The 16,399-nt window shown below is 40.7% G+C and overlaps 1 protein-coding gene and 1 non-coding gene across 7 annotated transcripts in view; one reads left to right on the top strand and one right to left on the bottom strand.

The window, feature by feature from the left end:
- Sesn (Sestrin) overlaps positions 1 to 16,399 on the bottom strand; it is a 218,060-nt gene that overhangs the window by 41,771 nt on the left and 159,890 nt on the right. Inside the window, exon 1 of one of the 6 annotated variants that reach the window (XM_076772807.1) lies at positions 4,462 to 5,185. The exons of 4 other annotated variants lie outside the window; for them this stretch is intronic. In XM_076772807.1, coding sequence (XP_076628922.1) covers positions 4,462 to 4,482 — 21 coding nt within the window. In that variant the 5' untranslated portion in view covers positions 4,483 to 5,185. Of the gene's footprint in view, positions 1 to 4,461; positions 5,186 to 16,399 lie in introns of those variants that run through there. One more of the 6 variants, XM_076772808.1, reaches the window with a different exon arrangement.
- On the top strand, positions 13,734 to 13,806 carry Trnaa-agc (transfer RNA alanine (anticodon AGC)). Its single transcript has one exon. It is a non-coding gene; the product is annotated as a tRNA-Ala (tRNA).

Below are 16,399 nucleotides of genomic sequence, written 5' to 3'. Positions count from 1 at the left end.
CTGAGAATAAAAGAAAAATAAACGTATAATGTAGAAATGTTCTATGAAAAAGTAACAGAAAAATGTGACTCGCGAAGACGATAAAGATTTTACTATTCCGTTAGAGAACGTTTGCAGACGCGTTCTAACGGCCACGAACAGTTTCCGCGGCAAAAATCGTAAAACGAAACGTGCATCTGTGTATTATTCATTCGAAAATACTTTTTGGCATTTTGAAAATCGTAAACTGTGATAGTTCAGGAGCCAGGGCGCGACTAAACGTAAATTACTACTAACGCGTGCAATTTGCGCTGGTATCAAAACGTTTCAAAACAGTAAACATAGCGTGTATTAACGGAATCTATAAACATTATTCAACTATTCTTGTACCAAATACTCTAAGAATAAGATCGTTGTTGCTTCCTTTGCATTCCGCAGTCTCGTGGTAAGTGTTTAATAACAAAATTCGTGAACCCGCGTTTATGTAACATTTTCGTCTTATTTTTAGTCGCGGACGGCCACCGTGTAAAAAGAGAGTTACGGCGCGTGTATTACGAATATCCAGATAATTAATAGGTCCGCAACATATTCGAATTACGTAAGACCTCGAGCGTCGACGCTATATTTGACTGGTATTCGAATCACCGAGCTTCTCGAACGTTCCAATGTAAAGAAATTGTACACGTTGTTACAGTTATCGAGCATTCGATTATCACGCGTTCGCCACAGTCTAGGAATTCGACGGGTAAACGCTCGACGAGCGATAAGTCCGTGAATACGTAAAACTCGAATCGAATCTATTCCAACGAGTGAACTTTGATATTCAAACGTGTCCGTTTCCCGGGCTTATCTACCGACACCACTAACGGCAGAAATTATTAATAAAGTATCCAGGCGTGCTGCTCCGTGGACAAACAGAAATTATGCATCCGCGATAAGACGGTGCGTAACTTGGATTCGCGGAACGAAGAATCGACGAGGCAGTGGCTCTTAACCTTTTCAAACTCTCGACACAGATTAGAAGATCCCCAATCTTTATGGACTTTACGGATAAACAACGTACCGTTCTGGGAGGAAGTTATTTCAGGGTTCCAACCATTTTGTTCTGGGTTAGAAAAAGTTCCTCTTCGGAAAGAATACGAGAAACTAATATGACGGAGTGTAGGAAGTTATTAATCATACGTAGATGATAATGGTTGGCCATGGAAAGCAGGAAACAGATGTCGAGGAGGCTTGTTCGATAGTATTTTTCGGCAGAAAATGTAAACAAAATATCGACGTGGAACTTGATCGAAATCGACCTTTTAATTATTACATAGGTGCAATAAGAATGGACGACTGCAGGTGCTGCATAATGTTTGGAATTAGGTCAAATTGTCTTGCAATAACTGCTACAATTATGATATTTGCTAAGGAGTTCGTCATTGTACGAAGACTTAAAATTGTGTCTTTTTCATATTCTTGGTACACCGAGAGACAATTTAATTATATTTTGATATGTCAGCAACGCTGTTCTACTTCGTAGGTGTAAGGTAAGACGTATATTTATGACATGCTGCCACTTTGTGCTGGCGTTGTTCATTGATAATTTACGAGTCTATTTTTGTTTACTTGTGCATTCTTCATTGTTACTTATTCTAACATTATTGAGTAATAGTGCGTTCCGTATGATATAGTGGATGTATTTTTACTAGCTTCAAATTTCACTATATCGTAATATGAACATATAGAAATATATTTGTTGTGTTTAATATAAAATTTTCCTACATTCGTTACTTTCCAATTCTGTAAATTCCATACCAAAAATTCACCCACGTATACGTCGTAAATGTTACATAAAGTTACAGTATCGGTACTCGAATAAAAAATAAAGGATTGAAAAGCAAATGAATTCTGATAGAACATTCGAACAGTGAACAATCAATTTGTTGTGTTTAATATAAAATGTTCCTACATTCGTTACTTTCCAATTCTGTAAATTCCATACCAAAAATTCACCCACGTATACGTCGTAAATTTTACATAAAGTTACAGTATCGATCCTCGAATAAAAAATACAAAATTGGAAAGCAAACGATTTCTGATAGAACATTCGAACAGTGAACAATCAAGAATCTACGCAAGGAATAACGATAATTTAGAAAGACATAATAAACAAAGTTAGATTTGTTGTCAAACATCTACGAATGACTGTTGTAAGGATAAGCCACGTGTTGTTATGCGGCATCGACAATATAGTATCTGGCTTATACAAGTAACAGCGATAAGAAGATGACGTCCAGGACTACTCTGCAAGATATAGAAATGATTGAATATGCGGAGCTGAAATTAGCAACGTTGTCCCACGCGCTGCTCGCGTGAACGATGCTGAACACGCGCGTTGGTCGTTATGGAAAAATATAGAGTTTCGTTTATTCAGGTAGCCGAGATAAGAAGCCATCTAACGTGCTGCTTCCCGACCAACAGACGCGGCAATAAAATTATTACAAAAGTCGTCGGAAATTAGCGCGATACCTTCTGCAGTTGCCGAGCTTAAAATTAACCCCTTGACGCATAGAAAATTCGTGGCTAATGCAAATCACTAAACCTTGACACACTTATTGTCTCGCGAACGAGTCATCTTTTGGGGTGCAATAATAGAATTATAAAACAGCACAGACTTCGTACATATTTACAAACAAGGCAGAATTGATCTAAGAGTTCTATGGTCCTCTTCGAGTATATAATTTCGAAAACAATTATAAAGAATGTGTTCGCGATCGAAACTTTTTCAATTAGGAATTCTACAGTTTCTGTTCGGATACAATTAATATAAGTTCACAAAGAAATTTGGAATTAAATTTGGATTATATAACTGTGACCAAATAGTGGCAACATGATTTATAGGCAAACTACATAGATTTGGGTGAATGTACAGCATGATGAAACGCGTCAATAAAATTGGCAAAGGCACCCAGGGCCGACGCAAGTAAAGGAGGGGTGGAATCTGACGCAAGAACGGGTGGCTTCTTCGTGGCATCCCTCGCTTTACCTGCTAAAGGAAAACGTTTGCGGTCTGGGGGCTGCTCGAATGATGAAACCCCGCTTCGATATTCACGAGACCGATTAAAACACGCACGGAAATAGACGCCAGGAATATGCCAGAACCGTGGCTAACTCGACAAACCGTGTCTTACAAAGTCTCGAAAATGAGGGATGGGAGTTACGGACAAAGAATCGTTCTTCTATTAAAACTACAGATCGTATCTACTTTCGTTACGAAGAACAAGCTTTTTAGATTAGTATTAACCTCTCGAGGTATTGGAGTGATGCATCATCCCCGGTGGTTCTTAACCTTTAGAAGATTCTTAATCTTTCTGGGTTCACGACACAGCGTAGGGGAAAATACTTGGCACGGTTCTAAGTTACGAATATGTGTATTAATACAATGGAAAGTTATTTCGAGCGTTAACGTGCCAATATTATTTATAAAAAAAATTATTTACGATCGAACATACTGTAGAGATAGAACTATAAAAGGTAAAAGTTTGCAATACTCGTTGCCAACTTTGCCACACTCTGTAATTAAGAATCAAAAATATTCGAAATTGGCGATCTTCTATCGTAAGAAAATCCAGGGAAAAATGATACGTTTAACAATTTATATTCGCCATAAATTTCTCATGCATCAGGGAGTTAAGAGCTCCAACTCGATCCTCCGACGAGCTCTTCGATTCGATCGTGAATCGAATCTGGAAAAGCAACTGTCACCGGTAGCTGCTCGTCCGCGTGCATTCGATTATCGACGTTTCTCTTTTTTTATCAAAGTAAAAGAAACGAACGTAACACGAGTGTAACGAAACGAAAAGAGCGGCGATATCGTAGCGGTAAAAATGAGGCGAGGCTGAATATTAAAGACCGCGTACCGGTGACACGCGTTCGGAAAATCAGAATTAATTCAACCGTACGCGTTTAGAATGATCGTTTGACCGTTCGAAGCGAGCGTCGAGGTCGCGATACTTTTCGACTCTTTCTATCCGATGTCGCATCTTTGTAACCTCGTATCGCACTCTATTTCTGCTCCAAGAGTCGTAAGGTCTCGGTGACTTGTCCCGATGCGCCGGTCGCATGCGTGTAGCGATCGAAAAAAAAAAAAAAATTAACGATCGTTGACCCTCTAACCTTAACTCGTATTATATATTTTCGTCGAAAATAAAATAGTCCATTCTGAGAGAGAAATGCGATAATAGCTTCGAAAATATATACGATCTCGGAGTCACGGTGGAGCGTAAAGGGTCAACGACTGTGATCGCGAGAGATGCTGTGGAAAAGACCGAAAAGCTGGTCGATCCACCACCGGCTCGCTGTTACCAAGCGAACGAAAAAGTAGACGAAATGGCGAGCAGCGACGAGCGCGTTCGTCGAAAGCGACAGCTCCGACACCTCGGTCGGGTGGTAACGATTTAAAGAGTAGAAAAAAAAAAAAAGAATGATGCAACTCACGTCATTTCCAATCTGACCCATGCTGGCGGCACCACCACAATTCGCGATCGTATCCGCCTTCGGGTAAGACTCGGTCACGTTAGCCACAGGAATTTTGGACGATTTTAATAAATACACTATGTATATAAAGATATCATAACACGAAAGACTCCGGTAGACGCGTGTGTGTTGTGTATACAAGTACGAATAGAAAAAAAAAACAAATACTCTGTCCCCCTCGGTGGTCTCTTTAAACGCTCGAAAGCTTTTTATCGTAGAAAAAGAATTAAGAAACTACGTTGGACCGGTTCTGTTCCGTGTCCCTCGTGACAATTGTAAAAAAAAAAAAGAAACGGATTTCTTCACCGACAGATTTTGACAGTGGGTTTCCCTTTGAGATTGGACGTCCGTGAGTTGTCACACTCGAGGAACACCGGCGTGAAATTACCAGTCATAATAAATATCACAGAAATATTGCTCGTACCCTGTTGACGCGGGGTACTTGGCGACAGGCTCGACTTTTCGTACGCTTCTGATTAAAAATTACTCCCCCGACAGAAGTTAACGAATATATAAAATAAAAAAAAAAAAAAAAAGAAGACAGAGGCTAGAGATCGTTCACTACACCGACACTCAACTGGGAGAAGCACAAGAATCAGGTTACACTGGACATTACGTGCAGGGGGTAGGTGGTACGATGAACGATGTGTACGGAAAGAGAGCCGGTTGCTAACTGACGATAACCGATGCTTCGATAGCCGAGCAGAGCTGCGATCATCTGGTCGACGCCGCCTGGTGGGGGGCGAACAGCTGGTGGGGGAACACGCCGGTACTTCGGGTCTGCGATTGGTCGACAGTGCCGTAGCAACACGGGGCGTCGTGCTCGCGTCGACGCGACAAAATTATGACAAAGCTACCTGAAAACGAACCCTTTTCCTCCCGGATTAGTTCTTATTGACCGTGACGTTTCGGGAACGGGTCGTTCGACGTCCGATGCAATTATCGAGGGACGTTCCACGAACGTGAAAGAGCACCGGAGGAGGTCGCCAACGCGAGAGAGGATAGATACGAGGCTGGTGCACGCAGGCAGCCGGCTTGATCAGCTGATGCCTTAGCAACAGGAGTACGAACCGTGCTAAAAATATCAATCCCATCTGATTACCGGTAGGATGCAACCCGTAACACGTTATGCTGGTAAAAGCGAACGAGGAGTACCGGCTCCGTCGTATTTCCCTCGACTTTTCGCGGTGAAAAGTGCCCGAGGGGAAAGTAAAAATCATTGGATTCGCGTTAGTACTATTATTAATGCGGTGGCAAACGGTAGTCATCCCCTGAATGAATTAAAATTACTCGTAACGCGAGTCTCATGGATACTCTGCATACCACCTTTTTTTTTTGGACTCACCTGATAGTGGAAAAAGTAATACATTAACCCCTTGACGTACGATTTAATTTCAAATAATTTCTCGAACGTGTACTATTTAATTTCGTTTAAGGAATGGTCATGAAAGAGAATAGGTTTGTATTATGAATACCTCGTAAAATGTACCTTGTATCGAAAATGGTGCCACTTATTAGATAATCTAACATGGCTTGCGTGACGTAATTATGATAAATACCTGTGATGAGAAATTTCTTTGAGAATTAGTTGTGGATTCGTCCGTTTTCGCAACTTACCTGAAACAAAAAGGGAAAATCGTGTTAGTTGGATTATAGACAGGGATCTTTTTTACATACTGTATCTAACATTATTGCGGTTTCACAAAAGGTGCACACAGTCTTGGATCAATAAATATATTTACGAGATAGAAAATATGATAAACGGCAGTCGCGGATGGACGATTGTTGGAGCTATTTTTCACAGCTGTCACGCGTGCTAATCCTTCATTGATATCATCAAATATTGTGCATTAATCTGTGCAACCAGACAACCAAGAGTCTGAACGAAACATGTTAACGTTCGTTGTTAAAGAGTCATATCTATGCGCAAGGTAAAGAATATTAACAAGATAAACGAATCGAACGATTTTCAGTGTGTCATCGCGTTGCCCCTGCAATGGCATATCTACGTGATTTTTTGCACTTTCAACGATCGAAGATCGTCTCGATCGCGTTATCGGATCACGCGATTCGTACTTAAAAGAGAAAACATTTCGCAGCAAACCTAATCTCTGCTGCTTTGTCGCCGCGAAGAAAAGGCGACCCAGCAATCTCGCTTTGCATAATCGAAGAGCCGTGGATGTCTTTGACGGCGAGACGTTCGCGTTGTTTATCAGCGTTAATGAAAAGCCTGTTCCTCGAGCGGGAAGGGACATCGTCGCGATGGGTGTGTATGCAAGAATGCCGTGATTCGCGAATGTTCATCGTGGCGAGCGTTCGTCGTGACTGTTCGGATCAATGAAACCCCGGGCCTCTTTGTAACGAGGGGAGAGATGATGAAGAGCCATTCAGAGCCTTTAAGGTTCTTTTTTTCTTCCAAGGACAACGCGAAATAAAGCCTCGGAAGGAAGCAAGTAAGGGCTCTCCCCCTTTCATTTCCGCGAAACACCGACCAACCTTTGTCGCGGCCACGAACAGCGTCAGGAATAACGTGCCGCGAGATTTTTGCTGTTCGCCATAACCGAGAAGACGAACCACCCTCCACGATGACCCTCTCCCTGTTTAAAAGAAACTCCAACCTCCGAGGAACTGCTATTTGCATTATTTTAAAGAGTACTCTCGGCGTTGGAGTTTGCTATTTGTCGTTAATCCATTAAGGAGCTTGCGGATCCAACAAAAACGGAGCTTTCCAACTAAACTCTTGCAATAGTTAAACGAATCTGAAATGTCTTCGATTCTACTGGTGCTCGTACTTATTCGACCACATCTGCTGCTTTGCAGATTCGACCCTTTATTGTTAATTCTCATGTAAATTTTAGGCCCCTACAAGTGACTTAGACTGTATGGCCCAGTGATTGGGTCTGATCTATAGATTTTGTTCTCCTTAGTAGGAAAATGTTCGCGAGCTGGGATTTCCCAAGTGGGGAAATACCTGGACTATGATCGATACATCGACCCGAGGTTAACGAGCTAGGAAAACTCGCTGTTACGTTTTTTGCTCATTGTTCCAGCGACCGTATCGATTTCGAGTTACTTAAAGGCCTAGATCATGGAAAAAAGCGATTCATCGGAAATTTTTCTCCTCTTTTCTCGATAATTATTTCTTAATACGCAATAGTTCAATGGAGAACTTATTATGGAATAATATTCCTAGTGTCAACGACACTATTCAAAGGTTCACAAGTATCAATGTCCATTTATTGTAAGCGTTTTAATTTATGCTAACGTAAATCGTTAGACTGGATCTTGACCTCCACTACTGCTCCATGGTGCAAGTATAATGCATACAGTTCAGTACTCCCGTTTAAAAAAATATCGATGATCTTGAACTCTCGTAAAATACGACAGGAAAATATCAAACTTATCCTCAACTTATTGCTCAACCGAATAAATAGCGTCGATACATTTTTCTATCGTTAAAAACGAGTGATATATTTAGGGTGATCAAGTCAAGTGGAACATTATGCATATATATCAGCCTCCCGTTTAACCGAGTTCCCCTATGAGACCGGACCTCTGGCCGGATAACCGAATGACCGGTTAATTGGAAAATCTAAACCAATTATCATTTATCGATCGTTACCGAAGAAAACACGCGAATCCACAACAATATTCCTTGACGAAAAAATCGGTAATCTTTAATCACGCCACTTTTTATTCAAAAAACGATATATTAATTTGATACGAATTATCTTGTAACAACAGTCGACACGGTAAACATATTTAATCGGACAAAAGCGAATCGCGAATGTTTCTCGATTGTTCTCGTCTCTCGTCGAGATGAAAGCTCGTAAACCGGAAGTTCACCGCGCGTACACGGACAATTTCCTGGATAATTACCATTTCGATCCGCGGAGATGAAATTTGTATTATCCGGCTCGCGGAAAAAGTTTGACGACCCTCGGTCCGGTCAATCGAGTTCCACGAAGGCGGAACGCTTCTCTCTTCACGTGCAGCGGTCACGAGAAGAGCCCGGCGAGAAGTTTCTATTATTTCGTATTCCCGGGAGCGGGCATTTGGGCGAGGTTAGTATTGGAAGCGCAAAGAGGTCAATGCTCGGGAAAGCGCCTCTCGTTACGGCACTGCCATACGATATTATAGGTCCCGTCGCTCGGAAATCCCCCACCTTCTTCTTCCCCCCACTCCCGTACGTTTTCCACTTTTTCCCCTTTACCCGTCTTCTTCCCCTCTGACGCTCTCTCGTTCCGTCCCTTTCTCTTATTCGCTCCGTTCTCCCTGATCGGAGATGGACTACCGGATTAAAAATTTCAAGCAACGAACAAAGGACAAACAATTATCAACCTACCATGTCGAAGGAATCGATTATACAGCTTGCCAAACCTTCGTGATCGAGGATAATTTATAACTATTGTATTTTAATCTACTATTTCGTGTTTTTTATATTTGAAAATATACTTCGTTGCATAAATTTTGCAGTAACATTTGTAAAAGCGTGTGAAAAGACAAATCGTGGTTTTCGAAGGGTGCTTGCATTCCAACCGAATTAATAATCAAATGTTGATCGACGATATATTATAAGAAAATTGTTACTTTTCAGGATGAAGAAAAACGAAATTCCGGTACAATTGCACACAATGAAACAAAATTCTTTACAAGTAACCCTTGAAGTGTCAGCTGTGAAAATAATGAGAATATCGGCTGGTTAAAAATACAATTAACATTTCCTTTGATAAGAAACTGAAATTACTTTCCGAACGACCCAATATATTAATTACGATTAGCTTCGGAGGAAAAAAGAACCAGTATTTTTAAAATGTCGAAACCCCTACCCCTGACTGCCACTGACGGCAACACATTTCAATTCGAACAAAGCAGCTAACGTCGAGGGGGGTAAGAAGCAATCGATTTCGTACGACCCTTGCCCGTTGCTCGTCAAACAAAACTTAGACCTTGAATCGGCACAATAAAATACTCGACGACTACGGATCGAAGTACCTTTTATTCGTAATCCATTATTCGAGGAAAATTCTGCTCGAGATAGCCCCGTGCGCGCCTTTTATCCGCTTCCACCCCCTGACACTCGTCGCGAGTATCTCTTTCACGTTACACCGTAACGTACAACACTCTCGGTGGATTAGTTTCGTTCTTCCTTTCTCCAGTTTTCCGTCTTTTTCACCGGTTTTCCGTACCGTTCTCCCGGTCGTTCCGTCGTTTTCTACTCCGTAGGAGTTGCCTCTGTCCGTCTCGTTCCGTGCCTCGCAGCCGCTCGCACACGCATTGTGCCGTTATAACGGCGGAGAGAACCGCTCGTTTCGTCTCTCTTCGTCGCGTGTGCACGCTACGCGCGATGTACAACGGTCACCCGGTTGGCAGAATCACCGGGAAGTCTCGCTGGTCGTCTGTTGCCACGATCGGGACGGGTTTCGTGCGCCCGAGGATCCTGGAAAACCGCCCCTACTCGCTTCGCGACCCCTGTGCGCTATCTCTTCTCCACCCGGGAGGAGAGGTTAAACCAGACGAGATTACACGACTGGTCTTTTGGGTCAGTAGGATCTCCTAACGCTGGTGTCCGCTGAAACGATTCAATGGTCTCACCGAGGGAAGGGTGGACCGATAAAAACGAGAATTCGACAAGAAAAACGATCGACGAGACTTGTTCCATCCTGTGATCTGCTTGATATTTTTACAAATTATAGTGGTAGATAGAAATATTTAATAGTTCTTTGTAGTATTCCTAATGCCTCATATGTAGTAGCATTATTTTAGCCTTTAGAAGTCAGTTATTTTGAGAAATCAAAATTTATATACACATATTATGTAGATTTTCACTGTTCAAGGGGCTGTGAGATGTAGATTAAAGTGTACTTTTCTAACTTTTTTTACCAAAACCGACAAGTTAAATTGTAACGCGTTCCCATAAAAATGTTTTCATTTTGATCGCGTATGACAAAAAATTCCGAGTCCAGCCTTCTCGAATGTAGATACGTGTGCAAAGTGTTAAGATTTCGAGTGCCGGTCACCAGTGACCACCGACGGCGATCGACGCGTCGAACGAGAGAAGTCTGGTGTCGTAGCGGGCTATCGTTTCGCTGTAACGAGGAACAAATTGCGCTGGTCGATCGTCGGTCATCGTACGCCGATTGTGAAACGACCGATCAACTTATCTGACCGCGCGAATCCACTCTCGTCACCCCCGATGTCTCCCTCCTCGTCGCGGGTAGCTTTTTCGTAACTCCTCTGGCAATCTTTACGCTGATAACGACGCGTATTTTTAGCCTGGTGGATTGAAAATTACGTGGATGGTAGCGACGATCGTCGAGAACGGCGATGCACACCTTCCGAGCCACGAGAAGTGAGTCACCATCGCGAAACGACTAAGCCTGATAACGATGCATGCTCGACGAGGTGCGAAAGGGGGTCACGAAACCATTCATAAATATATTAAGTCTGTTACGTTTTGGTCCTTTACCATAAAATTATTTCAAAAATGTTTCTTTTAAATTACTTTGTAAACATTAAAATTTATTGTTTCCTTTTACTCTGTTCGCCTTATAAATATGCAGGGGTGCCTTCATTTTTTAAATATTCTGTTCAATTTACTTCAATCGACAAGTTGCAAAATGATATTTAATGCAACTCCCATTCAATTTGGAAAATTTGTATCGACTATGAGTTCTCTGTTATCTTGAATTTCTGTCCCTGATATTTACACATGTTTTGAAACACGGTAGGGTGTCTTTATTTTGTAAATATTCTGTTCAAATTATTTTAACTATCAAGCTGCAAAATGATATTTAAGCTTTGCAACTCCCGTTCAATTTGGAAAATTTGTATCGACTATGAGTTCTCTGTTATCTTGAATTTCTGTCCCTGATATTTACACATGTTTTGAAACACAGTAGGGTGTCTTTATTTTGTAAATATTCTGTTCAAATTATTTTAACTATCAAGCTGCAACGTGATATTTAACCTTTAAAACTCCTATTAATATGGAAAATTTGTATCGACTCTTGTTCTCTATTATCTTTAATTTCCGTTCCTGACATTTACACATGTTTTGAAACACAGTAAGATGTCTTTATTTTTTAAACATTGTGTTCAATTTATTTTAACTATCGAACTGCAAGATGATATTTAACCTTTGCAACTCCCATTCAATTTGGAAAATTTGTATCGACCACGAGTTCTCTATTATCTTTAATTTCTGTATCTGACATTTACCTATGTTTCGAAACACAGTAGGGTATTTCAACTACCAAGTTGCAAAATGATATTTAATCTTTGCAACTTCGAAAATTTCGATCGACTCTATCTTTCCGTTTCGTTCTTGACATTTACGCGATACGTTTTATACCACAGGACAATCAAAGAGAGAAAAACGAATGTTCTATTATCCCCGATGTCTCCGGATTAACCTCCGCTAATGGAAGTTCCACGATAATACAGCATCGACGATAATGGAGCTTCTACCTACGATAGATATCGCTTCGATACCGAATGATTTTGCCAAGAATGCCCAAGAAATAAATTTCGAATCTCTATCGAGTTCCCGGAAGAATTTTCGGATTGGTGGGACGATCGATAGCACGAATGGACGGAACATAAAAGATCGAAGCAGAAACGAGTGTGTCCACGCGTGACACAATTCAGAAACGTTCTACACTTGTTGCATCAGGCAACCTGTGTACAGACGGTTTCAACCGATCGAAGCTACCTTTGTTCGGGCTATGACTCAAGTTTGCCAACTTCCTGACTTTGCTTCTCGCCCGGTAACGTTATCTGGCCGCCATTATGGCACGCGCAATGGGTCCCCCGCACGTGGCAACGGGATCATCTTCATTCTTTCGCTAATGACGCATCTTCGTAAATGCTTTCGAAACAATAGCGACGATATTATCGGTCGAATAGGAGCAAAAAACCGAGTGAAAACATAAAACGGTGGGAAAAAAATGAACAAACGCGAGCGTCCGATGATGTGTACGAACCACGGCTCCTATTATGAGCTGGGCTTAAAATAGATCCGTGAATAGAACGAAAACGTTGCTAATAGAACTTGGAGAATAACGAGACAATCGCTTTTCAAACGGTTCTATTCACCTTAAAATTTAGACAGTGTTGGTTTTCATGACCCGTATGAGATACTTGAAGACTGTTTATAAAAATGTTTGTAATCTAATAGTTTAAACTACCAGATTTTGAAAGTTTTTTACGGAGTATCAGGAATGGATAAGTGTTTACGTCTCCGATACCGTCGACATTGGCTTCCTGCTTGTCTTGTTTTTATCGAGAAGGATCGGCCTTTCGGAATAAATTTCCTTTCGAGCGAAGGAAAGCCGCTTTTGCAACGTTAAAATTACAAATAAATCCTTATTTTGCAAATCCTTGATATTTGCGTTCGCGCGAAGTTATGAAATATTCGTAATTGCTGCAGGAAGAGACGCGACGAGCGTCTTTATTTTTAACTACGCACACGTGGACGTTTATGATTGAAAAATGACTCATTCCGCGGGTTAATGTACTATGCTATAAATTGCGTCTTGCATATTTATACGCTGCATTCTTCCTACTTAACATTTTTACGGCCTCCCCTGTTCCCTACAATAACAATAAAACATTATTGCGCGTGGTTGAGTATTAACTGAACGAAAAATAAAAATTAACGTATATAATTATGATAAAAATTTCCCTTCGCGGCCATATTGCTAAATGTAAATATTAGATTGTGTCTTCCGTATCTGTCGGTTGCATGCCTTTCTATCTGACGTTTCGAAGGCCTGTCCTGTTTATTGTAACAATAACGATGATACATCGTTATTGCGTTCGTTCCCAGATAACGATTGAGCACCGGCTGAAAAGAGGAGAAGAAATAAAACAAGAAAAAGGCCACGGGAAAAGTGAACGTCGTAAGAAAAGAGATTATAACGAGTCTCGTTTCGCGATTACTCCGATCTATACGATTCCGCGAGCCATGCAGCGCTAAGCGAGTTGTTAAGTGCAACGATCTGACACACATAGACGGTGATTCAACCATGAGTAATACAGAGAGATCGGCGATAAACGAATTTCATGAAGGACAATAGTTCGATTCTTGGGACGAAGCGGACGCAACCGGTTCGCAATCGGTCGACTGTCAATTAACAGCTTCGAATCGGTTAGAAAATTAACGTTAAGAAATTGGGGCGCGTTATCGTCGCTGCTGCGAAAGTTTCGTGGAAATCCACTCCCTTCTATCTGGGGGCGTAGCTCAGATGGTAGAGCGCTCGCTTAGCATGCGAGAGGTACCGGGATCGATGCCCGGCGCCTCCAAATCCTTTTTTTTCCCCGTTATTTAACAAACATTAACTTTTTCGTCTTCTCGTTATCGTATAGATATCCCTTGAATTCTCTAGGCGCAAACAATTTGCTTTTTTTGGTAATAAATTCCTTTTTCTTCTTCAATTATTTGATAAGTACTACCCTTTATGGATTTTTATTTTTTTTCTACTGTGTTATGTACTGTAATATTTATAGAAATATCTCGTGAATTAATTTTATTTTGTCTGGAGAAGCGATTTTTATTGGCGACTTAAAGAAATATTTGACGAATTGTGAGGTTCAGACTGATACAAAAAATAATATTTCTTAATAAACATTAACTTTTTTCTCATTATCATACAGGTATCTCTTGAATTTTCTGGACGTAAACAATTTGCTTTTTTTGGTAATAAATTCCTTTTTCTTATTCAATTATTTGATAAGTACTACCCTTTATGTATTTTTATTCTCTTTCTACCTTTGATTATTTCTAACGCGTTAACTGGTATGTACTGTAATATTTGTAGAAAGATTTCGTGAATTTTCCGAGGATAATAAATTTTATTTCGTTCGGTGAAGTGATTTTTATTTTACTGCCTCTTCGGTGTTATCTATTGGCGACTCGAAGAAATATTTGACGAATTGTGACGTTCAGACTAATACGAAAAATAACAAGCCACTATCGAAAGCGTGTTCGAAGCTTCGATTCTGGTATATCGACGATAAAATCGTGTTTAGGTACACTGAAATGACACAGATCCTCTGCAAGAGCACCCTATGGTTCTATGTACACTGTATAATGCGTATTTGTGTTTAGACAGATTAGATCGCGGCTGAAATTTCGATGTCAATAAAGACGATAGCACCACGTGGCTGTCACGTTCCAAAAAATCATATAAAGTTGAATTACTTTCAAAAGAACTTATATTATATACATGGTTGAAAAAAATACTTAGAGTTCACTCTATTCTCGTCTTAACGTCGCACAGTATGCAAAAGTGGTCAAAACGCGGACAAAATACGAAATCGATCTTTGATTTCTACGAAAATTAGTACATTGGGGTCCTTGGGGTCGCTGATTGCGAATCTAATCTGAAATTAATGTTTGATTTAACCGATCATCAATAAAAAATATTTTTAACATGAAATAATGAATTTTTTGATTTGTTATTAATCGTTTAAGATATTATTGCAATAATACAATTGAGTAACAAATAGTAAAGCTCGTTCTTAAACAGGATCAGGAAAGTAATACTAATGCTATGGAAAGTGTATGCATTAAAGGCAGACTCAATAAATTCTCATTACCTTTCAAATCATCTGAATCAATAAAAGTCGACATAAAGCTATGATTCAATAAGTTTATACTTAGGTTTTCTCGTTAATTTTTACGATTCCTTGTACCTTGAACTATTAACGACATAGCAACTCGTATAAATAATATTCGTTACTTTGAAAATTGCCATTTTCAAAATCACGTGATATTCGAATAAAGTTTAGAAGAAAATGTTTTTCCTCCCCACCGATATCCTCTAAATGGAACGTCGGTAATTTAATGGGTTAATGGCCGTGTAGCTGGCGATGAAACGTGTGAAATGACTCGACGTCGTTTAACCCGATCGCCGATACTGCCAAGTACGATCGGCTCGCGTGATTTCGCGCGACAGAATTTTGCAATAACAATGCGCTCCGGCTGATAAAGCCTAGATATCCGTGTCATCCAGACGCGCGAGACCCGTCCCCGTCCGTTTTGTTTCACGAAAACATCGTGCATTATCGCTGCCAGCTAGCACACGACCGCATTATCTGCGGCTCTATTGACAACGAAAATATCAATAATAGGAGACGAAAATGTGCTGTCATCGTGTTTGCCAGTAGACAATAACGCGGTATCGGTCGAACGATAGTCTGGCGATTCGGTTTCACAAATAAATAATGTCTTCGGTGCTTCGTACAAATTTTTTTATCCTCCCCGAGTGGAGAATAATATTCAACGCTATCAAAAACTCCAGGAAAGTCAACGTCTCCATAACGAAAGGGAAGACTGTTTTGTTATATCAACCCTTTGTTTCGACCAAAGTGTTCAGGAACATTGGGGATATAAGTTTCGATTAATTCACTTCTATAGAATCCCTTTTTGTATTTTAATTTCCGTGCATGGACATTTTTCAACAGTTTTCTGAACCTGCAGACGCCTATTTATAATTTTAGTATGTGTGTTTTTTTTTTTAACGAGAGACGGAACGAACGTGATTTGTACCATTAATTTCGAACCCCATTTGGAAGTTTCGCAATTGTATTCCGCGCGGTTTCGGTAAACACAATCGCCAATTACGAATCGTTCGCCATGCGCGCTCGGGCTGCTTTAAGGCCGGCCGTAAATAGCTTCTTGCATAATTCCACCGGAACACAGCGAGTACACAAGATCGTCACGTTGCGCCACCATAATCTGTTTACGAATATTGGTCGAGCCGTTTAATTGCTGCACTTTCGCGCGATAACGACCGGCAACACAGTTGTAACACCTGATAACGTCGTTTACGAGGGACCGTGAACCTCGATCCTACCACAACCTGCCTCTCCATCATGGACAGGGATGGGCGAA

The sequence above is a fragment of the Colletes latitarsis genome, chromosome 9 (assembly GCF_051014445.1).
Source record: "Colletes latitarsis isolate SP2378_abdomen chromosome 9, iyColLati1, whole genome shotgun sequence".
NCBI lineage: Eukaryota > Metazoa > Arthropoda > Insecta > Hymenoptera > Colletidae > Colletes > Colletes latitarsis.
The sequence above is the reverse complement of the archived record's forward strand: the minus strand, read 5'-3'. Positions and strand labels throughout refer to the sequence as shown.